The sequence below is a fragment of the Balaenoptera ricei genome, chromosome 1 (genome assembly GCF_028023285.1).
Source record: "Balaenoptera ricei isolate mBalRic1 chromosome 1, mBalRic1.hap2, whole genome shotgun sequence".
NCBI classification, from domain to species: Eukaryota; Metazoa; Chordata; class Mammalia; order Artiodactyla; family Balaenopteridae; genus Balaenoptera; species Balaenoptera ricei.
Genome location: NC_082639.1, coordinates 81,131,926 through 81,156,262, shown reverse-complemented (window position 1 = coordinate 81,156,262; position 24,337 = coordinate 81,131,926). Strand labels below are relative to the sequence as shown.

General features: G+C 34.0%; 1 protein-coding gene across 5 annotated transcripts in view; it reads right to left on the bottom strand.

The window, feature by feature from the left end:
* Nucleotides 1–4,473: 4,473 nt before the first annotated feature.
* BTBD8 (BTB domain containing 8) overlaps nucleotides 4,474–24,337 on the bottom strand; it is a 91,248-nt gene continuing 71,384 nt past the window's right edge. For 2 of the 5 annotated variants that reach the window (XM_059900076.1, XM_059900098.1), the window contains 9 exons: nucleotides 21,134–21,316; nucleotides 20,333–20,479; nucleotides 19,312–19,441; nucleotides 16,821–16,882; nucleotides 11,112–11,820; nucleotides 10,756–10,843; nucleotides 10,142–10,281; nucleotides 6,489–8,819; nucleotides 4,474–5,188 (listed from right to left, as the gene is read on the bottom strand). In XM_059900076.1, coding sequence (XP_059756059.1) covers nucleotides 4,719–5,188; nucleotides 6,489–8,819; nucleotides 10,142–10,281; nucleotides 10,756–10,843; nucleotides 11,112–11,820; nucleotides 16,821–16,882; nucleotides 19,312–19,441; nucleotides 20,333–20,479; nucleotides 21,134–21,316 — 4,260 coding nt within the window. In that variant the 3' untranslated portion in view covers nucleotides 4,474–4,718. Of the gene's footprint in view, nucleotides 5,250–6,488; nucleotides 8,820–10,141; nucleotides 10,282–10,755; nucleotides 10,844–11,111; nucleotides 11,821–16,820; nucleotides 16,883–19,311; nucleotides 19,442–20,332; nucleotides 20,480–21,133; nucleotides 21,317–24,337 lie in introns of all 5 variants that reach the window. The other 3 variants (XM_059900080.1, XM_059900108.1, XM_059900090.1) reach the window with 3 other exon arrangements.

Sequence of the window (24,337 nt, the reverse complement as noted above, 5' to 3'; positions counted from 1 at the left end):
GTCTCTTTTTCTATGTACTTATAAGTATAGAAAATTGGATGTTATATTTATAAATTAATATTCTGGGTTTTTTTCTTATAAGTATCTTCTCTTGACATGAAATAGATTTTTTGAAAACAATTTTAATCATTTCATAATGTGTTATATAGATGTACCATAATTTAGCCTTTTTGCTACTGTTGACATTTAGCTAGTTTTCAGTTTTCATTTATGTATCTAGCTCTCTGACAAACATTTTTGTAGACAAATCTTTGTCTCAGATTCTTCTTATTTCTCAATGGCAGATCCCAAGAGGGGAAAGGACTAGTTTAAGGATATAAAGTTATAAACATTCTTGACATAGATTGCCTAATTACTTTCTGGAAAGGTAATTTACACTCCTACAGCAACATACAAGGATCCCAAACTTACCATTCTCTTGCTAACGTTGAATTTTTTTTCAAACTTTTAAAAATCCTTGCCACTTTGATAGGTTAAAGTAGAATCTCAGCCTTGATTTGCCCTTCTCTGATTAGTGGTGATTATACATTCACCACTGTCTCCTCTTATCTTTGGCCTCCTAGTTCTCTTACTTCTGATATTCCTTTTCAGTCTCCTTCTCCGGCTTTTCTTTTTCTGACTATTCCACAGTATTTTGTCCTCAGCCTCTTGAATGTCCCACAGGCATCACAAACTCAGTATGTCCTAAACTAAACTCATCCCCACTCCTGAGCTTGCTTCAATTTTTGGCTAATGACATCATCCACAACCCAGGCACTTCAGTCAGAATCCTGAGTCTTCTAAGATGACTCCCTCCTCTCACCTAAAATCAATGTTTCTCCAATCCACATCTTAAATCTAATATGGCCACTCTTTCTATCTCCACAGCCATTGCCCTAGTTCAAGCCTTTTATTATTTTAACACTCATCACTAGTCTACCTGCCTTGAACCCTGCTCTACTCAATTGTACATACTGCTTCCAGAGTGATCATTCTAAAATGCAAATCTGATCATGCTCCTCTCTGTACTACATGTCCCTGTCCAACTTCATCTCTTGCCCTCCCCATCCATTCCCTTCTACTCTTCAGCCATATGGAACAAGAATTCCCCACTGCCTCTAAACTCTTTTTCTGCCGAATACACCTCTTCCTTTGTCTTGTGAACTCTTACTAGTCCTAAAATAGTAAAGGAGCCTATCCAAGTATCATTCCATAATTTCTCTCTCCTGTGTACACTGACTACACTTCATACAGAGCTTTATTTTGACACAACATAACAACTTAAAAAGTTTTGTTTAACAATCTCTCACTAAACTGAGATATTCAAGGACAGATACAATGCCATTCATCTTTTAATACCCAGAACTATCATAGGCCCTCACATATGTGTGGAATAAATGTTATTTTTGATAGCAATTAAAAAATTCCTTTCTGTCTTCTCCCACCATATCTCAATCTACCTAATGTCTCTGTTACCAAATCCTCTTCCATTCCCCATTTCTAAGGTTGACAAAACTATTGTAATTGCATCTTGAGATTTGAGTGCTTCTCCAAAACAGGCCATCTTCCTTACTGCTGACAGTTATCTTTCTGAAACACCTGGTTATGTTACCTAGTAACTTAAGAAACAAGTTTGATGACTACTCATTGTGAGCAGTTGGTGGTTATTTCCCCAAGAACGTGCAAACGGATTGCCCATTGAGAGTTAAAAATAAATAAATGAATGCATAATGGAAAGAGACATGATGCCTACCAAATCCAGAGCTTTGACTATTTAAACATTTAAGCATAGTATTTAATAACTTCCAGAATCCAACTCCAACTCAGCTTTTTAGCCCTATCTTCTACCACTCTTTGTCTGCATCCTCAACACACATCCTGGTCACCATTCCTTAAGGTGCTCCTATGTCTAGAATGCCCTATCACCAAGCAAATTCCTACTCATCCTTGAAAGCCAGCATATTACTTGATTGCTCCAAGAGATGGTACAAAGGGGCTTTAGACTCTCTCCATAATCTTCATCAGTCCTCCACCAAGAACTCAAATTTAAAAAAAATAAGATATTTTTTTGTATGGATGGAGTCTTTGAGTCTTAGGTAAACTATGTATAAAAGCATGTTTTAAAAACGTTTTGTCTTTTTATTGATCTGTAACATACAATCTAAGGAAAAGCAAAGTACTTCCTATAAAATTTCATCTTCAAGTCAAGTTGCCTGGCCTACACTTCCAACTAGATTGCAGCCACCAAGCCCCTTTATAGAAATTCTGAAGCTTCACTGAATATTACTTGCCCTTAAGAAGCTTTCTCTAATCTTTTCTTCCTGACAATCTGTTCATAGCTTTTCCCTCTGAGCTATTACAACTCTGACCATATACAATTGTTATCTTACCAAACAATAGTATAATGTGTTATTTCTCTCTTAGTTTCTTCCACTAGGGTAGCTCATCCAGGGTAAGGATGCTACATCAGTCTCCTCATGTGTAAAATAAAGATAAGACATATCTCTTAGAACTGTTGTGAGAATTAGATGTTAATGCATATTTAAAGCACTCAGCACAGTGTCTAACATTTAATGTGTTAAATAAATTTTAGTAGTTATTTTTCAGTATATGTTTGTTGAATGATAACTAGCCCAGAGTCCTGCAGGAAACAGACTGGTAGATGTGTTGTTCACAAAAGGGCATGATAAGAAAACACATGTCCTGAAATTACCTAAGAGGTCATACTTAAGGACTTAAGTCCTTCCCTACTATCTATTTGCAAATGTGACATGAAAGAAATGAAGTTTCAATTATAAATTTGTGAACTTCTGAGGTAGTTTATTAAAAATAACAAAACAGTTTCACATTTGGAGAAAAAGAAAACACACTGTCTTGGAAATCCGTGCTGTTTCTGACTCTATCATATATTATTTCTTTATGCTACAAACTATGTATGAATGAATTTGTTTTCAGATTTTATGATAAAAGTCAAATGAAGTGTGTTGTGTGGTAGAAATAACATCAAACTGAAATTAAGGAATACTGGATTCTAATTCACAAATCAGTGTGGGACCCTGGGCAATTTAAAAATTCCTCTGGGCTTCAGAGTCCTCCTTGGGAATTTGAAGGGATTAAACTAACATCTAAATTCCCATCCAGCTTTAAGACACAAAGTTCTTATAATACTGTTTTTGACCTTTTTCTTATATGGTTTTCCCTCCTCATTAGAAACTGAACTCTTTTGGGTGGCAGGAATCAAACCTTATTTATCTTCACACTTCAGTGCCTAGAATAAATGTGTTTCTTGACTGTTTGAATGAATGAGTGTCCCTTGCAGAGCTTCTAGTTAAAAAAGGTATGGTATAACAGGTTAGTAGCTAATGTTAACATTAATATGTTATTATATAAGAATACCAAATGATTGTGCATTAATATAATTGTTGATATCCAATATAGTTACAGGTTCTCTCTAATGTTGATCATTTGTTGAAAACTTTGTGAATTTATTATTTTTATTTTTGGTCGTACTGCACGGTTTACAGGATCTTAGTTCCCTGACCAGGGATTGAACCTGGGCCACAGCAGTGAAAGCGCTGGGTCTTAACCACTGGACCACCAGGGAATTGTCCGAAACTTTGTTAATTTAGAAAAGGAATTCTAAGCCAAAATATTTCCTTACTTCTGATGTATTTTAGAGAAATTATGAGTTAGTTACAAAGCTTTGAGAGGTGCCAGTTCTACTAAATCCCATCACCCTAAGGGTAACATCCACCAATATCAAGTAGGTAACCAAGTGTTCACTCCCCAGTAGAATTTTGTAAAAAAGATGTTTATCTTTGCCTTTCTACCAAAATTACAGACTGAAAGACAATCTGATCAAGGAAATAAGGAACTAGAGCATATAGACAAATGGAAAAAGCAAACATACATGTATGTGCACACACATGCACACAATTTAACTCTATAACTCAATTGCCTCATGTACCCATTTTCAAGGTAATATTTAGTGCAGGATTACTGCAGGTGCAGTTCAAAAATCTCTCTACCATGGAATGAAAAATGGAGAGTGATTAACTATAAAGGAAGTCTATATAGATAAAACAGATGGACAGTTTTCCCACTTTTTTTCAGCAAGGGCAGATGCCTTTCTGCGGATATATCCCAAAAAGAGTTACAGGAAATACCACTTCTCCTGTTTTAGCAAAAATGTCAGTGAAATTTGAGATGCATTTACTTGACAATTTCCTGGACCTGAATTGTTGGGAAAGCGAAGGTTTTTTCTAATATTAAGCTATCAGCCTCAACCATACCAACCTGAGTTTGAATGTTACAGATTAACTCTACATAAATTGACACAAGCACAAAAAGTTTTTTTATTGTTAAATTATGGTTACCATATGCAGAGCAAAAAGTAAAGGGACTCTTCTACTTGTGCATTCACATTTTAAATTATTGAATGATAAACAAGTAAATGAATGATCAGTTAGGAAAGGAAAACTAAAGCAAGGGTTTCCTTACAAGTTTTCTAATTTCTCTAATAATTATAGAAAACATGCTCAAGATTTTTAGAAAAACACTTTTTTCTACATGTGATATCATATTAATAAACAAACTATGTTTACTTCAGTAAATTGGAAAGACTTCCTCAATATTAAGGATAGTCTAATAGGCTAATGCAATTATCATTTGGATATAATATAAGCATCAAAAAAATAAAGGGGTGGCACAGTTTAACATTTTCCAAAGTGTTCATACTCTTAATGCTGAGTTTCTAGTTCCAGAATTGTCCATTCCCCTTGGGGTGAACAATCCTCAGAGGAAAAACTAGCCATGGTGATGCTTGCTGAGGAATCATCGAATGGAGATGTTAGTTCACTCCATCTGTTTAAAGTGTCAACATGTGCTTTACCCTGAGGTTTTGAGCTGTCTCGTGCTAAAAGTAGTGTCTGATTGATTAGATACTGTGCTAAATTTAAGTCTTCAGGAATAGAATTTGTAATATTTAAGTTTGAATCCTCTTCAGAGAGCAGTTGCTTTAATAGTGTCCAATCTTGTTTTGCAAAGTGTTGCTCATCTTCAAAATCCATGTCTGTAACATGTGTTTCTGATTCCATTTTCTGCTCAAATGCTTCTGTTACATCCATCTCATATATTGGAGAGAGGGTTTTTGAAGGCCGATGGTCATACATGTAGATTTGTGCCACTGTGTCACAATCATCTATGTCTCCTGAAATAATTCATAATACTACACAATGTAAAAACTGCACATGTTGGTACCCCTCAGAGTTCTGTAGAACAATATTAACACAACATAACAGTTATTGTCCAAAAAAAAAAAAAAGAGAATGGGAAAAATAACATTTATACAAAATTGAGAAGATTTCTGAGGCATTTCTTTTTCTATGTTTGAAAAAAAAAAACTCAGAGGTAATGTTTAGCAGCAAAATCAACATAGGCAACTAACAATAATTCTCCAGTTTAATTTGAAAACTTGTGATACAGAAAACAGAAATTATTTAAAAATAAACAGAACGCGCACATATATCTAATTCACTACAATAGAAACTTAAAGAGAAAATAAGACATGGCTATTTGATGGTGACTTTTAAGGTAAGTCAGTTTCAAAGGGAGAATAAATACATTTTATCTAAAGACTTATTTTATCTAAAGACATATATTGCACATGCAAAGGAGGATGCAAGCAAGGACAAAAAAAGTACAACTTTAAAGAGTTCCCTATTCTTGTGATTTTGCTGAACAGGGACTACTGATAAGTATTTTTCTTAGTTCTGGTATACAGTAGCTACTCAGTCAGCCACTATTGCATATTTTAAATGTGGGTCATAGTTCAAATTACTATAATAAGGAAGACAAACACACAAAACAATTAGACAGGAAACCATCTATACATATGAAATAAGCCTGGGATTTTTTCATATATTATCATTGCTTCTAAATATAATCTCTTTTAGGAAATTTATCTTTTTACTTGAAAATTTTAGAATAGAATTATAGTGATCCTGAAAGTCTTAATCTCTGTAAAATGTATATAAATTTTAATAATTAATCTAGTTAAAATAATTCAGTGCTTTTAGTTACATATTACTATACTTATTGCACAGCCCTCTTAGATATATATTAGCATAGTTCATAAATCATATCCAATGTATAATAAAATTTCTAATAGTCAATAATTCCTATGTTAAATTAGACATAAATAACTAAATAATAGCAAACTAAGTTTTTCTCTTTATTCTTTCATGTAAAATCTCTTAGTAGGTTAGCTCTAATAAACCACCAAAATTTTTACTAGATATTAATTTTTCACTAAGATTTTAAGTGAACAATAAAGAGTAACTAGCTATTTTCATTCTATTAAGAAATTTCAGTTTTCATTTAAAATTTGAATCTGTTGCTTAAGTAATTATTCTATCTAACTAAAATATAACATTCAGGGCTACCTACAACTTTAAAATTCTATAAACTCATTTTCTTATGGATTTAGCATTTCTATATCTGTACATTACCTGCAGATAAAGCAATATTAGCTTTCTCGGTAGCTGCAGAATGGCTCTCTTTCACTTGTCCTTCTGGAGGCAGAACTTGACTCCAATAGGAGTCCAGAGATTTTGTAGAGCTGTTCTTTGGTATGTCAGAACTGGGATCTCTTTGATGAAGTTCCAAATGACATGGTCTTTCTTGAGATTTTATATCACTATCTGAAAGTTTGCTGCGTGGCTGAAAGTCGTTATCCACATTGCTTCCACTGTTTACTTTTTTATCTTCTGGAGGAAGCTGTCTGCCTCCTCTGGACAGGACATCTGTTATGCTCTTTTTTTCTGTGGCTGAAGCACTCTGTTTATCTTTTCTTGAAGAGTCAATGCTACTAAGACCCAAGGGAGAGCTTTTGTTTTTATATACACTATTGCCTTTCTCTTGTCTACATTCTAAAATACTACCTTTACTTCCTTGTGAGTATCTGGAGTAGCAGACCCTTCCGTGATGTTCATGAGAAACGCCATCAAAAACATCAGAAGGTGAAGGAGAATCTACAGAAGGCTGAAAGGGAGCATGGACTTCCCCTTCATCAGATCCTAGTTCTTCACATTCATCTACTGAAAGTAAAACTGACCTTTTAAAATTTTTAGTTGCACGAAACTCGTGACTTTCATTTTCAGTTGCATCTTCAAAAGCTAAATTAATTATTCCCTGAAACTGCTGAAGAGCTGGGTTAGATGTAGAGAAGTTTTCTGCAACATTTTCAGCTTCAGACCTTTCATCTTCTGTTTCATCTGCTGAGGAAGAAACCTGATCTACTTCCTGAGCAAACTGGATACTGCCTCGTGGAATATTTTCTTTTTCCCTAGGGTGGACTATTGTAGATCGAGACCAAATTTCTGGCCTTTTTCTAGGAATCTCATCATCACTTGTCGAATTAACTTGGAAAAGATCATTACTACTTTGCTTTTTCATTTTCACTTCAATTCTTAAGTTACTATCATATATTTTTAATTCTTCAGGAGTACTGGTGTCACTGCTACTTCTTCCAAGAAAATCATGGCACAGCATAGTGCCACATTTAGAAATACCCCTGTCATTTGACCCATCATCATCCTGAGACCCTCCAGCATCGTAGTCTTCAGATCTAGGCTTTATGTCATCAGAGGATGTTGTAGCACTGCCACTGTCAGATTCAGGACTCTCTCTCTGATGCAGAACACTGGTACTCAAATTCCAGTGACTCATGAATGGAGCTTCTCGAGTTTCATGGCTCTCTGGAGTTTCTGTTGTTTCCATATCTTTAGGAGAATTTTTCCCTGGTATTTGTTCCAAAAAACACTTGGAGGAAGTATTTGAGTCTACTGTAGCATGTTTGTCTCCATTCATGGCAGAGTCATCAGAAAACTGATTGGGAATTGTCTGTTCTTCTACATGAATTCTAGATTTTCTGTCATTTTGACCAGAATTTAAGGTACCATTTGTCTGTTCAGGAACACAAGGTAAAACATCTTTCACACATTTAATGTTTAATTTTTTGTTTGTATCTTTTCTCCCTGCTTGCTTCTCCCTATCTGACACTGAATGGACTTGCTTTACATTTGTTGAGTCTAGGTCACAAACTGGATTAGAGTTCAAAGAGTTTTCATTCGGATTTGAAATCATGGATTTTAGAGCAGTGGTGCTATAAAATTTTGGATCTACATTATCACTCTCATGAGAATGACAATGTATTTTAGCTGTGTTGCATTGATCTGTTTTTTTGTGACCAGAAAAATTTGTTTCACTTTTATCTGAACAAATCTGTTTTGATTCCAGTTCACGTTTAATTAATTTATCCAGATTTGAAATATTTTGGCATTCTAACACCAACTTCTCTTTTTCTTTATTGTTTAATGGCTTTTGTGGGTCAAGTATGCATGGTGACTGAAATGCTTCTGTATCACTGATTTCGGCTGTGAGATTAATTAGAGGTTCATGAGGCTTCTGTTCAGAAACATTGCCTTTGTTATTATTATCACATACATCACGAAGCACACTTTTTTGGACAACAGATGGTTCACTTTTTAAAGGTCTTAGAGAAGAAGGCTGAGTCTTCAATATAACCTGTCCAGGAAGTGTTTTCTGTTTTGAATCTTTATTATTCAAAGTTTCACCTTTCTTAGATTGATTTAGGTTTTTAGGCATTGCTACTATTTTTGCACTAATCTTAGGCGATGTTGTTTGTCCTTGCTTGACAATTTTTCTCTTAGGTGTTTGTTTATCTGTAGTTACACTGTGGTCCAATTTTGTCACATTTTCATCAGACTGCCTTGAAGAGACTGAAGATTTTACTGAATCTGATGACTCTCCTTGGGATCCTAAGAAAAGAAAATTCAAAAATATACCTTCCAGTTTGTGAGTGAAATTCAATATTTGTTTTTAAATCCCCTTAGAAGAAATAAAATAGATAACAATGAAATGGTAACATATGATCAAACAGACAATTACAAATTAGGCGTTAGTGATGTGATAAAATAAAAAAAAAATTTATTACAAATATAGAGGAAGTATTCCAGCATCTTAAGTAAAATTATTAAAATAGGATCTCTCCTCCTCAAGTAAAGAGCATTGATCCTTATGCCAGAATTGGATTTGCATAAATATATGGGGGTAGAAAAATCTGATTTTCTTATGCCAAAAGAGCAGTAAGGGTCTTTCTTCCCTTTGAAGTTCTAGGGGGAAAAACAGACTGTTCCACATAGCTGAAAAGGAGAATGAAGCTAAAACACAAAATAGAAATGTTGAAATTGTTGCAATTTTTTTCCTCAAACAGTAACAAAGCTAATTTATTTCTCATAACCAGATCATTATTATTGTAGCTCATTAGAGTTAACAACTTAGATCTGCAGTTGAAACTAAAGCTGGTAACTGGAAAGAAAGAGGATTAATTTTGGGAATTCATTTGTTTATAATGGTTGAAGTCCTAGAGATGATATTTTGAGCATTTAAATCTGTCAAACAGAATTATCAAATCTTTTTAAATGTTTATTTTTTAGCTGTTACTAGAACATGAATAACTTTTCTCTGGCTTACTTTTAAATTTACTTTCAGTATTAATTCATTACCTACCTCAAAATTGGTTTTAGCATTTTACAAACTGCTCTTACATATGTGAATGCTTAATGCATAAAGTAAATTAATTTTTAAAATCAGTTATTATGTTAGCAAATTATGCAATCTGATCAGTATTCTTCTCTTTCTTAGAATATGGAAAAACAACAGGCATAGCACAGAGCCCAGAGGGAAAATTCTTCCTCCCTACGTATTACAGCTCTCTAGATTGTACCATTACTTTTTAAAGAGCTCTTTAGTGTTGGTTTTGCAGATGGAATTCTTATAATTATCAATGAAACTTTGAAGAAGCACAGATATAATATACAGAAGGACCAGAAATACAGATAACCTAGTGACCCCCTTATTTTTTTCACAAAAGAAAATAAAAACTAAACTCATACCCCAAAATACCAAAATACTTGTCTGAAAAGTGGAAGAATAAAATCTCATCTCTAAAATAGGAAATGAATGTAAAATGAGTGAAACCACGTTATACTTTGCTTATTTGCTGCTAAAGTTCCAGAATCAGAGTTCTGCTTATTCAGTTTAAACAAGGAAGTAATACCTGGGAGTATTTCAACTTTACCTTGAGTTTTAGCAAGATTAACTGCGGCATTCTTTGTCCTCTGCTGAGCTGTAGCGCATCCATTGCCATTTCCTCTTTTCTTTAAAATTGCCTGTGGTACTGGATCACTGTATCCTTTGCTGGTGACCTTCTTTAGCACACTAAGAAAAATTATTTGCGTTCAGTATTACACTGAGATTCCAAAACATAATTTTTTAAAAGACCCATACATGAAATGTATTTTTTCACAACACTGTAAATCAACTATACTTCAATTAAAAAAAAAAACAAAAAAAAAAGAAAAATACTTTTTCTCAAAGAAATAAAAAATGTATCTCTTTTCTGAAAATAGAAAAAACCATAGGTTCATAAGTGTTTAAGTTTATAAAACTGTAGATCAACTATGGTAAAGCAATGCATAATAAGGTACCACAAGTATAAATTATTCTTCTATCATTTTGTATCAATCGTCATTTTGCATAATTAAATAAGAAAAGTTTTAAAATATCATTATGTAAATATACTAAATTTTCTAACAAAGGAAAGATATTTTAACAATATTTAGCTAGAAGTTAGTATATAATTAACTTCCAGAGAAAGCTAATGTCTAGGTAAAACAATGAATGAAGACTTACCTGTTATTTATATTAGTTTCTTGTTCATGAATGCTTTTTTTATTGGAAGTTCCATTGGTAACTTTTGAAACAGGTCGAGATTTTACTGCTATAAATTAAGAAGAGTGAGCCATGAGATTGAGGAATAAATATGTAATAAGTATGTATAAATTCACTGGTCATACACTATATACAAAATTAAATGTTACGGTGAGAAAAACTGTTTTTTCTCAGTTTGCATGAATATATGTTACTAAAATCTTTTTGCATTTGAAACTAAATAAAAGTCCAAACATAGGTTCATTTTTTTCTAGGAACTTTAACTGTTCCTAAAAAGCTCCTCAAGAGCTATTAAAAATTAGAGTGTTAAAACCCACCTACAGTGGAAGTTTTGATACTTTCTACACTGTTTTTCACAGTCTGTCCTGGAGAGTCACAAAGGGAAAGTTTATGACCAGAAGGCTTCTCTTTTATTGACCCATTTTCTTTTGGTTCATCCAGACAGTCAGTGGAAGTTAGTAATTCCATACTTGAATTTCTAGATCTGCTGGAGGGCCCTGCAATTCCGAGGCATGGAGAATCTTTGCCTGTCACTTTCTTCGAAGGCTTTGCTTTGGCTTGCACGTTTAAGTTCCCAGTGAGTACCTTGGATCTGGCACCTGTAATTTGACCTTCCTGATTTCTCACTCCTTTTCCATTTACTGAATTTTTCTGTCCATTTGCTGCTGCTGTTGCTGATCTTTCCACAACTTGTCTAGGTGACATGTTTGCTGACTTTGCATTATCACCGTTTTCTGTTTTGGGCTTTATTATAGGTTTGGGCTTTCCAGAAACATTTTTTCCCACAGTTTTTAATTCTTTTGTACTCTTGGATGCAGTTTTTGTACCATCCTTTTCCTTTAAATCATCATGCTTCAAAGTTTTATTTATAGAATTTCTATTAGTACTTGATGAATGTCCAGACGCTCCTAATCCATCAGATTTCATCTTTTGATTAGTAGAGGGATAATTCCAATACTCTTTCTTGTTACTTTCTCTCCAAGATTTGTTTTTTATAGCACCAGGGTCAGAAACTTGTCTCCTTTGCTACAAAGAAGAAAAAAATACTCTGTAACTTGACTGAAGTCTTGGACACATAATACTTTATGTTTCAATAGCCAGTTTTTCAAAGAGGAAAAAGCAGCAAAATTCAGATTATGATTTAGGGCCACTTAAAACTTGAATGATCTGGGATCATTTGAATATGTCTTTGATCACATTACCTTAATCAAATCTGAAATAAAACATACAAAATTAACAGGAGATTCTACTTTAAAAGGCATACTATTTAACTTTATGAAGTTATGGTAGAGATGAATACTTAATGGTGTCAGGATGCCTTGGGTGAATGATAGCAATATCCAACATTTTTCAAGGGCCCACTCCCAGGTTCTGTGCTAAAATGCTTTTCATGTATCATCTCACTTAATCCTCACAACAATTCTACGAGATAGCTCCTGTTGTTATCTCCATTTCTTCAACAAGAAACGGGATTAAAGCAGGTATGTAATTTACCCAAGGCCATATGCTGATAAGGGATTGAACTAGGACTTGAGCTCAGGATTTACTGCTTTAAGCAGGTAATCATCTGTATGTTAATGATTTTCACCAAAAATTCTCTCTTCAATCCTATCCCAAATTCCAGAAATTTTATCACTAAATATTTAATCCTCTGGAGGCAAGGGTGGGGGGCGGTGTGGGAGTCCCTGGGAAACAACACATTACACCTGAAAAGTTTTCTTTTTTTACTTTTTTGGCTGTGCGGCGTGGCACGTGGGATCTTATTCCCTGACCAGGGATCGACCCCATGCCCCCTACATTGGAAGCACGGAGTCTTAACCACTGGACCACCAGGGAAGTCCCTGAAAAGTTTGGTTTTTGAGAAAAAAAAAAAAACAAAACCACAACATAGTAATACAGTATTGGTTGTCTGGAGAAAGGAAAAGGGGTCCTAAAAACAGGTGAAATAGATAAAAGGGGAAAATAGAAGGGCACTAAAGACAATGCACCTACTTTATCATTTTGCTTAGAACCAACGTTGTATGGAAGGGAATAACAAAATTTTAAAACTGGTAGGAATTACAGAATAAAAATTTAAGAATATATTGCCATTTATTATGTAAATACTCCCTCCCTTTTGGAAGCTGTATGAGATTGTAGAGGTATGAGGCAGAGCCTGTGTTGTCTTCATCTTTGTATCCCTTAGCACCGTGCCCATCACATACTGGGTACTCAAGAACATGTGATGATGGCTATCAAACCTGAGCACATATTGATATACAGTTCAAGGTCCAGTTATTTCTAAATATGAAAGCTTCTAATTACAATTAAAATTTGTCTAAGATAAAAATAACATAAATATGTGTGTGTGTGTCTATATTCACACATACATATGTATATACATAAATAATAAGTAATAAATAACCTAGTTAAGTTTAGCAAAAAGCAAGGTATAATAATAAAGGAATCATTAGATTCTTGTTCTAGCTTTGCTTTTAACTGAAGAATAGAAGATAGGATATTTAAGAAATCATTACTAATATCTCTGGGCCTCAGATTATTCATGTCTAGGGGTAGAGACTGGTCCCATTCAGTGCAGTGTACTAGGATTCTCTGTAATACTTATAAAGTTCAAATAGGCTAGGTCCTCATTTTTTGTTTTCTTGATCAAATCTTAGCTCAAAAAATAACATTTCTCTATTTTTAATACCTAAAACCAGGAAGACTCTGATGTTAGACCTCTTCCCACCCTTAAAACTAATCCTTCTTAATTCACTCTATCCTTGAATCTATCTACTTTAAAGCATCATGCTATGGGTGAGATCTATGTAGTATATGGGGTACTCTACCCCTTTAGAAATTTCACATTAACATAGTATACCATGGTGAGGATTCAATGTATATGCATTTTTAGGCAACCTATGACTTACATCTACAAAGTTCATGTATGTTTCTTATATACAACTGACCAGTTGGGAATGGTCACCACATGCTATTGACAAAGATAAAGAAAAAAGAGTAACACTCTAAAGCCCTCCTCTTGGGACTTCCCTGGTGGCACAGTGGTTAAGAATCTGCCTGCCAATGTAGGCGACACGGGTTTGATCCCTGGTCCGGGAAGATCCCACATGCCGCAGAGCAACTAAGCCCGTGCGCCACAGCTACTAAGCCTGTGCTCTAGAGCCCATAAGCCACAACTACAGAAGCCCGTGAGCCCTAGAGCCCACAAGCCACAACTACTGAGCCCATGTGCTTCAACTACTGAAGCGCGTGCACCTAGAGCCCACGCTCTGCAACAAGAGAAGCCAACGCAATGAGAAGCCCGCACACCACAACAAACAGTAGCCCCCGCTCACCGCAACTAGAGAAAGCCTGTGTGCAGCAATGAAGACCCAACACAGCCAAAAATAAAAAATAAAGCGTTCCTCTTAGACACACTTTCAGGTCTAGTACTATTCCTTTTTGTTGGTATTATTTTGTTTTACTTTTTATTATAGAAAAATTTAAACATAATCATAGAAGACAGAACAGTATCATGAATCCCCACATACCTACTACCCAGCTTTAACAACTATCACCTCTTGGCCAATTCTGTTTCGTATATAACTACCACCATTTTATTTTGAAGCAAATCCCAGACATCGTATAATTTTAGTCTTAAGTATTTTGGTACCAGCACCCTTCTTGTTTTTTTTTTTTTTTTTTTTTTTTTTTTTTTAATTAATTAATTTATTTATTTTGGCAGTGCTGGGTCTTCGTTTCTGTGCGAGGGCTTTCTCTAGTTGCGGCGAGTGGGGGCCACTCTTCATCGCGGTGCGCGGGCCTCTCACTATCGCGGCCTCTCGTTGCGGAGCACAGGCTCCAGACGCGCAGGCTCAGTAATTGTGGCGCACGGGTCTAGCTGCTCCGCGGCATGTGGGATCTTCCCAGACCAGGGCTCGAACCCGTGTCCCCTGCATTGGCAGGCAGACTCTCAACCACTGCGCCACCAGGGAAGCCCCCAGCACCCTTCTTAAACGTTTCTCTCTATTTTATCTCATCAACTTTCTCCCACCTCCAAAAGATCTCATCTCATTTTGGAAGACACACTTATTCATACCACACTTACTGAGGACTTACTACAGACTAGACAATTGCACATAAATTATCTCACTTAATTTTCACAATAATCCCAGCTAGGTTTTATTACCCCATTCTACAGATAAGCAAACTAAGACTCACAGATGACAAAGATAGTAAAGTCAAGATCTGAACTTTTATGATTTTATGTCCAGCACCCATTTCAGTACAATGCTGCCTTTCTGAGGAAAACATATTAGCCTGTTTCCTTCCCATTGTGGTTAACAGTATAAACCCTTGGACAACCTGAAAGTCAGGAACTGAGGAAGGGAAATGAGATTTTGTTCTATTTTGCTGTAAGGCAAGGAAGGAGGAAAAGCCTGGCTAATAGCAGTTAGTAGATAGAAGAGGGGAAAGAAAGGCAGGTAGGCTAAATCCTGGTGGCCTTAAAACACACACACACACACACACAAAAACACATAGGGTGAAAGGGAACATAGTACATAGAAAAAATGTTCTAAGGTGCCATTTCCTAACATATGTTCTGTGGAACTGTACAACATGCTTAACAGGGGTCAAGAGGGAGTCTAGTGGTGTTCCATGGTTATAAAATTTGAGGAAATCTTGGGGGAAACAAAATTCAAAAGTGTTCTTTACTGTAGTGTTTCTCAGAGCTTTTAGGTGCTGATGTGCATCATTAGTGTCTAAGAGGAGCTATGTTGTGTAGCAATTCTCAACCTTAGTTGACACTAGGTGTTCTTAGGTAGAACATATGATGGAGCTAGTATATTATGGAACACACTTAGGGAAATAGTCCTAGGAGGTTTACTAGCAAAAAGCTCCAGTATCTCACAGTTTCTCACCCAAGACATTTAGAGATTGACCTCTGCCTCAAGCCATCAGAGCTCTTGGTTGTGGCTTGGAGTTGTGTGAGTTCCTATCTACTGGCTGATAAGGAAGAAAAGATGCCCAATTCCACTCTTGCAAGGGCAATATATTCTTTGCATTCCAAACTGGAACTCTCAGTGTATCTCTCCATATCATTGTAATGTGTGTCTAGGTTAGTATAATTTTATGCTTCAAATATATTATTATTATTTTTTTTTTCTTTTTTCTTTTTTTTCAAATATATTATTAAGTGACCATTTGTAAGTTAGCTAGATTGGAACTCTAATCATCATTAATAACATTTTAGGGGAATAAAAATGTATTTCATATTATAATGAATATACCAAGTAACGTGTGTGTTGTGTGTGTGTGTGTGTGCGTGCTAAAAAACAAATAACATAAAATTTACCATCTTAACCATTTTTAAGTGGGCAGTACAGTCAGGTTGACTATATGCGCCTTGTTGTGCAACAGATATCTAGAACGTTCTCATCTTGCAAAACTGAAACTCTATCCGCATAGAACAATTATTCCCGTTTTCCTTATCTTCCCAGCCCCTGGCAGCCACCACTCTACTTAGTTTTTAAGAGTTTGACTATTTTTAGTTAACTCATATAAGTACACCAAGTAACTTTTAAAGTGAACACAACTGTACTCTTGGTATTAACTGCCTTTTTCGCACCAAAAATATATTATGTGGATTAAAATCTTAGTATAGAGAAAACTGGGACAACTAAAATCTTCTTTTGTAAGAAGTAGGTTAATTAGAAAAACAGACATGGAACTAGATCTAGAATTCTAGACAATTTCTGATCTGGAATAGTTCCAACATGCTAGTTGCCAAAAAGGTTTTCAAGGAAATAAAAATGGTAGACAATATTTCACTTCCCATACCAGCTGGATATAAAAAATGCATATCATTTAAAAATTTACAAAATGTTCACTTGATTAAAAACAAGACTCAAAATTATTTCCATCCAGAAACAGCTTTAGTTAATGAAAGAATAGATTTTTAAAAATTATTCTGAAATATAAAATGATAAAATTTAGATTACTTGGTATCTTGTTTCTTCTGGGCCTGTAAAATTGTAAAAGTTTACCTGAGAGCTACTGAATATAGGCCTTTTGCCAAGTCTTCGGTCATCACCTTTGTCAAATGCAGCTGTAGGAAAAAAAAAGCAATTTAATTTTACAGGAAGCACTATTATTACCATAGAAGTAGAGGGAAAATAGTATATTAGCAGAAAAAGGTTACATTTTTGATGGAAATAACTTTTAAAAAGTTGAAACCAATCTAGTGCACATAAATAATTCCCTATTTTAGAATTTTTCTTAAAGAACTTCATTTTGAATCTTATATTCCTGTCCCTATGGATTTTATGTTATTAAAATTAATAAATGAGAAATGTACAGTCTCACAGAGAAGATTTATACATTTACAAAACCCTAGAATTTTCTCAAGCTTGAAATTTTAGAGACAACTTCTTTTTAGCTAGTTTTCCAAATTTCAAAAAATTACAGATTGTGGCAAACGTAATATTTTATAAACTATTCAATGTGAGAAAATTTCTATCCTAAAAAATATTAAAATACTGTTAAAAATTTTCTGATTTTGCAGGTATGTCCTGAGGAAGGAGTAAAGAGAAAAAAGATAAGGTTTTGTTGAAAATAAAACAAGAGACAATCCTTAAACCTATATCATTCTTTTTAGAATTACATAAAAAATTCATTTTATAGATTAGGTTTATATGGGCATTATTGGGGAACTCAGTTTATATTCTTCAAATAAGAATTTAAATGACGTCAGGGGAATATATAGGAATAATGGTATGAGAGCCATAAATATAGTTTAGCTAATGTATTTGTTCCCTTTGAAGGTTATGTAGCTTTAAAATATATTTTGAAGAAATATATACATATATTTTCCAAAATTGATTTTATTTTTATTAAAACACCTGATGAAAAATACATCGAATTATCTGTAACCCTACCATGCACCTTCTACTATTTCTATTCTATAGGAACTATGTTATAAGACAAAGCAGGATCCTAGAAATAGCATTACAGGGATTGGTTTGTGGTTAGCAAATGACTGCACAAAAATATACAGGTGGAAATTAATACAAGATTTCTCCCAAAGATCAGTAACTCAAACTAGAACATAAGAAATGTTATAACAAAGACAACCTAGAATTACTCCTTTATCTGGGATTTCCCAATGCAATAATTATGCATAAGTCAGGACTCATTATAATTCAACATATTTAAGATTTTAAAAATTATTTTTACACTGATAGAATGTAATAGATTGAAAAGTTCTTTTTGACAATTAGTTGGATTACCAATAATATTTTGTTTTAGATATGTGTATATATATGTATGTATTCACATGTATTTTAAATTAGCACTTTGAAGAATTAAGATAAAGAACACTGTTCGGGACCCAACTTAACTATGAAATCCTCTAAAAATGGAGAAAAGCAAAGTTTACTCCCAATCAGAAGAGAGTTGAATGACACCTACTCAAGGAATGCTGATCTTATTTTTTTTACACTGTATAGTACAGATGAACTGTCATCTAAAAATCAGTACAGAAACAGTCACAAGGAAAAAAATTCCAATTTCTAAAGACCTTCTCATGACTTTTGTTGTTTCATGGATTTTGTTGTTTTATTATTTTGTTGGAATTTCTTTGAAAAGTGCTCTTGAGATCACATCTGGCTACACCATCGTGTTATGCTCCTAATGTAAGACAGAGCAAATCATATTTTGATTAAATCATTAAAGAATTTAACATATCCATGTACTATCAAGAATATATTATATCACATATGGTCTCCATGTTTTATAGTACAGAAATGTTTGCTTCATAAAATACAGTCTCTTAATTTAAAATGTTTTTAAAAGTATACTTACTGAATCTGTCAATATTTTTCCTAAGGTACCTGCTTTAACCCAAAAATAGTCATGAAGCCATTTTTAGTTCCACACCCTCAATTTTTTATTTTAACATTTTTGAAACAAACACATTCTAAGCAGTATAAATCTTTTGTTTAATGCTAATATTTCAAATGGTACCTATTAAATGTCAAAGAGCACTGTGCGGCTCCTGAGGGACACTCCGCAATAGCACACATCGTATCACTGAACCAATCGATCATGGAATAAAGCCATCTAATCTCGGCAAAACCACAAGAAAGGGTATCTTATGCAAAAGATGGGAAAGCTTTATGGAAAAATATATTTTAAAAGGGAGAGAAAGTATGTTTGGTAATCTGTTCTATATGGGTTACATTTTCCTATACTTCTAAATCTCTCTAAAAGAATGCTTTTAAGCAAATTTGGCTAGAATATAAAGTTGCTAAGATAAAGTAGAATTATATATGTATATATAAGGAAATGAGTTTCATTTTCTAAGAACAGAAAAAAAGCATGATTTATTAAAACTGCCTAAACATACCAGCACTAGTTTCAGTTAGCAAGCTATTATTGAACAGAAGCAAACAAACGTTAATCCTATCACTTATTAGAATCCCTTTAAAATATCTCTTGTCACAATTATAAGAATAAAAAATCTCAAGGCTAATATACCTGCTTGGATTTTCTGTTGATCATCTGTGCTCATCAGCTTCCAGCTTTCTGTGTGACGAACAGCATAGAAAGACTGAACCAGGAAGATCCACAGCTTATCACGCAGAGCCTGGATCTTGCACGTAAAACCCTGTGTTCAAGCAACAAATCAGCAGCTGGTCAGAACCACATTGTCATAGCAACCAGTCATTATTCCCTTCCGAATCTACTTACTCCTAAGCTAGATCAATGATGTCATCACTTAGATTTTTAAGATCGTCGGGTACAAGTTATTTATGAAGGCTTGCTCTTTAACAACAGAATTTTATAGTGAACATGAACCTTATCCTTTCAGCATTATCCTTTTAACCAAACACTGTTTTAAACCACCAATGGCCTTTATGTAAATACCTTCCACAGCCTTTTCAAATCAGCTCTGACATTACAAGGTCAAATACTCTATGCAGTAATAATAAATATGATGAAATTTTTTGTCATTCTTGTTGAACAAATAAAAAATGTCAATAATTTGCAATTAGCTTGTTAATTACCATTGATTAATTGCATTTAAAAATAAGATATATTTTAATTTTGCTTTTTCTCAGTCAATCCAATTTTAAATGATTTTTTTCTTAAGACAAAAATTAAGAATGTATTATAAAATTAAAAGACACTGATGATTAAAACTATAAAACATTCTTTAAAATTCTTTAAGTTTTATATTTAGGAAATTTAACGTAGTGACTGGGGAGAAATACTAAACTTATGCTGTACCAATTAATATTGCTAAGTACCAAACTATGTTTAGAATTAGCCAGCCAAACTTCCAAATTCTAAACTTTTATAATAAGTCCATTTGGAGGTAAATGAAATTTAAAAAATTTTGTATTATGAAAAATTCCAAATATACACAGAAGTAGAGACTGTAACCACCCCCCAGGTATCAAACAGTTTCAATGAACCATGCGACATTTAAAACGTGTATATATTTAAAAATCTTAAAACAGTTTAAATATTCTATCATTTTAATGAATTTTATTACATCAAATACCATTTCCTTTGTACTGTCAGAGTTCAGTAATGTGTCCAGAGCCATAAGAAGAGAGCAACTATTCTCAGTGGTAATGTTTTCTTCAACTGCTTTTAAAATTTTGTCCAGCAGATCAGATGTGCTACTCATTGCTTGTGACTATAAAACACAGAAATTGATATTTAATAGGAATATATGTAAATGTGTAAGAAATGTGAAAGTCTGGCATAACGGCAGACCATTCATCATAACTGGCTATATGAAGTCAATCAGAAATCTTATTTCCTCTGTTAATAATAATAATTATTATCATTATAATAATAAATATTATACTAATCCCTTTCCTCTGTTAAAAATATCGGCACACACACAGAGTTCTTAAGAGCCAAAATAGTCCTAAAACAGAGCCTAGAAATGTTATAAAAGTTCTTTATTAAGTAACTAAATTTAGAGAAAGTGGGTCCCAGTAAGACAGAGAATTTTGCATGAACCATAATTGCATTACTGACAAAAACAATATCGTTATGACTTCAATTTCTAAAATATGGCTTATGCCGATTGAGGGCTGGAGTTGCCAGAGTTACATTGTGCCTTGCCAGGGCACTCAACCTGTCCCCTCCTCCCTTCATTATCTTATGAGCCAAAAATCCTGTCCATCACTGCCCTAAATGCTATGCAAACATGCCATCTGCTATGGAATTTATTTAAGTCATACTAATTTAATCAAAGGCAACCTGAATTTGAAAACTTACATAATTATAATCAGAACACAAAGATGGGACTAAATATAGGATATAATTTTAGATGCAGTACCTGTAAGAGGAGAGCAAAATTTTCGCTTTGAATGATCTTGGAGAAGTTTTCTATAATAAATGCAATACATTCTTCTTGGAGCTGAGATGCCATGGTCAGTGCTGCTTCTGTCCACTTCACTCTGGGTAAACTGATGATTAGCCTGTCACTTTCCATCAGAAGAAAAGCAGCATTCTTATCATTCTTATAATTTTGAAAATATTGGGGAAAAAAGTTAGATTACTGCTCATAAAAATAACTTTCCAAGCAAATTAAATACTTTTGTTTTCTTGTGACACTGCCTGCAAAAACCAAAATTCCAGGTAGCTAATATCTTTGTCATTAGCTTTACATATTTATTAATTCATTCAAAATTATCCAAAAGGGCAAAATTTGAGCTGGAAACAAATCACCTTTAAAAGACAGCTAAAACAAACATGAGAGCAAAGTTATAACTACAAAGAAAAGCTTGACTTCCCTGAGATTTTTCACTACTGAATTAATTTTTGTGCTTATAGATATCATTCATAACTGCATGGCTACACTGACATAGCCTTAATTCTTTTCTGACTATAAAATACATGTTCTTTATTACAAATTTAGAAAGGCTAAAAGTTACTTATAATCCCCAGTGCCTTTTTTTCCTTTCTAATTAGGTAAGACTCTTCTTTTTATATTATTTATTTAATAATGATTCATTTTCATACCATAGGAAAAAATGTTCACGAATACTGATCTCTATAAAAAATGAAATGACAGTTCACAAGCACCATGTGCTCTAAGGGAAAGGAAAAAATGGCAACTTAAAATTACTATATTTTATTCATGTTTGATTTCTAATTCTTACAATGATCCTTAGGAAATAATGATTTATTGAATAAATAGTAATCTGATCGATTGTAGTAGATTGAAAAAAATGGCCACAAATTCTGTGTAGCTCAGTTCATCAAGAGGTGGACCCTATTTCCTCATCCCTTGAATCTAAACTGGCCTGTTTGCTTGCTTGCACAAGCAGTGGCATTGTGCAAGTTTCAGAGCATAGGCCTCAAGTAGCCTTGCGGCCTCTATCTTTACTCTCTTGGTTCTGGGACCATGAAGCCATGAAGAAGCCTGGTAAGAAAGACCACAGGGAGTGGGAGGCCCAGCCTCCAACTTAGCCACCAGCTGAAAGCAGCTGCAGGACTGAGCTCAGGCAAGATAAGCAGAAGAATCACCCAGTCAATCCACAGAGAATAAATTTTAGTTTAAAGCAACTTAGTTTTGGGGTGGTTTGTTACACAGCAATAAATAACTAGTAAATCTGGAAATGACAGTGCTTGAAATCCTCAAGCACTGAGTCTTCCCTGATTTCTATACCTACTTCAGATTCCTTTTACACCTGCCATCAGAGAACCTGTCCCTTCTCTTTAGAGTGAGCACTTACTTCATTTGTAATTATTCAATCATGAAATAACTATTTGACTAATACCCATCTCTCTCACTAGGCTGTATGTTTACTGCATGTGAAACCATGTCTGTTTTGGCTCACCGTTGTAACCACAGGTCCTAGTACAGAACTGAGTCACAGTAGACACAAACATCTGTTGATCTCTGAGCATCAACAGAGACTGAGAGTTTGTAAGTGAATTCGTAAGCTAAATTAAGTTTAATCCTTGAACGTCAAAACTTTAAAAATTTTACCCATTTACCAAGAATTCTTTTGAAATGTATTCTATACTTCCCCTGCTTTATTAATTTGAGTAAAAAATCATACTTTGCTATAATTTGAGTCTTTAAAAAGTTTTTTTACATTTTTACTATAATTTACCATTATACTTTCCTCCTCTGGTAACTTCCTGAGTAATTGTGCAGTTACTAAGAGTTTTAGGCAGTAAGCCCGATTTGCTCTACTATAGACATTGTTCTGGTATTAGAGACAAATGTAGAGTATTCAAATAAACTTGGCAGGTATCTACGAAGTACTTACTATATACATAATGTTATGTGCTCTGACAGCAATATCTTTTTTTTTTTTTTTGGTATTACTAACTTTATTCAAGCTCAGGAAGAAAATCATAAAAGCAATAACTCAGTAGAATTGCCAATCAACCTGTCTCTCCTCAAACAGCAAATGGCCAGCTTACAAGCAATATCTTTTTAAAAATACAGATGTATAGTTGTCATAATTTAGCTTGAAATCTATTGGAAAACTAAAAGATGGACATAAATGATAACAGATGGTATGTGATCTTATTCCATACTGATCTGAATATATGATAACATTAAATGTTAAGAGTAGCTTAAGGTTCAAAGAAGGAAGAAAATGTAATATACTTCTAGACCAAACACATAAAATTTTATTTTATTTTTTTTAACATCTTTATTGGAGTATAATTGCTTTACAATGGTGTGTTAGTTTCTGCTGTATAACAAAGTGAATCAGCTATACATATACATATATTCCCATATCTTCTCCTTCTTACGTCTCCCTCCCACCCTCCCTATTCCACCTCTCTAGGTGGACACAAAGCACCGAGCTGATCTCCCTGTGCTATGCGGCTGCTTCCCACTAGCTATCTATTTTACATTTGGTAGTGTATATATGTCCATGCCACTCCCTCACTTTGTCCCAGTTTACCCTTCCCCGTCCCCGTGTCCTCAAGTCCATTCTCTACGTCTGCGTCTTTATTCCTGTCCTGCCCCTAGGTTCTTCAGAACCATTAAAAATTTTTTTTAGATTCCATATATATAAGCACGTAAAATTTTAAATTCAATAGTTAACATATGGTTCAAATTTCAAAACTATATGAAAGGCATTACTAAGAAAAGTCACCCACTCCTTCCTGTCCCCGGCCACCTATTTTCCCTTGTCCCAATCAATATTATTTATTTTCTGTATTTTTCCAGAGTTATTTTATGCATATACAAACAAAAAAAGTAATTTTTCCCTTATTTTACTCAAATGGAGGCATTAATATGCACAGTACTCTGTACTTTACCTTTTATACTTAGCATATACCTTGAATATTTTTCTTATCACAATATAAAGAGCCTTATTATTGTTTTAATAGCTATGGAATAGCCCATAATATGGATATATCAGAAGTCATACAACCAGTCCTCTACTTGTAGATGTTTATTTCTTTCCAGTTTTTGTTATTACAGTGTTGTAATGAATGACCTTGTAGATAACATTATTTCACACATATGTGAATATATCTATAGGATAAATTCCTAGAAATAAAA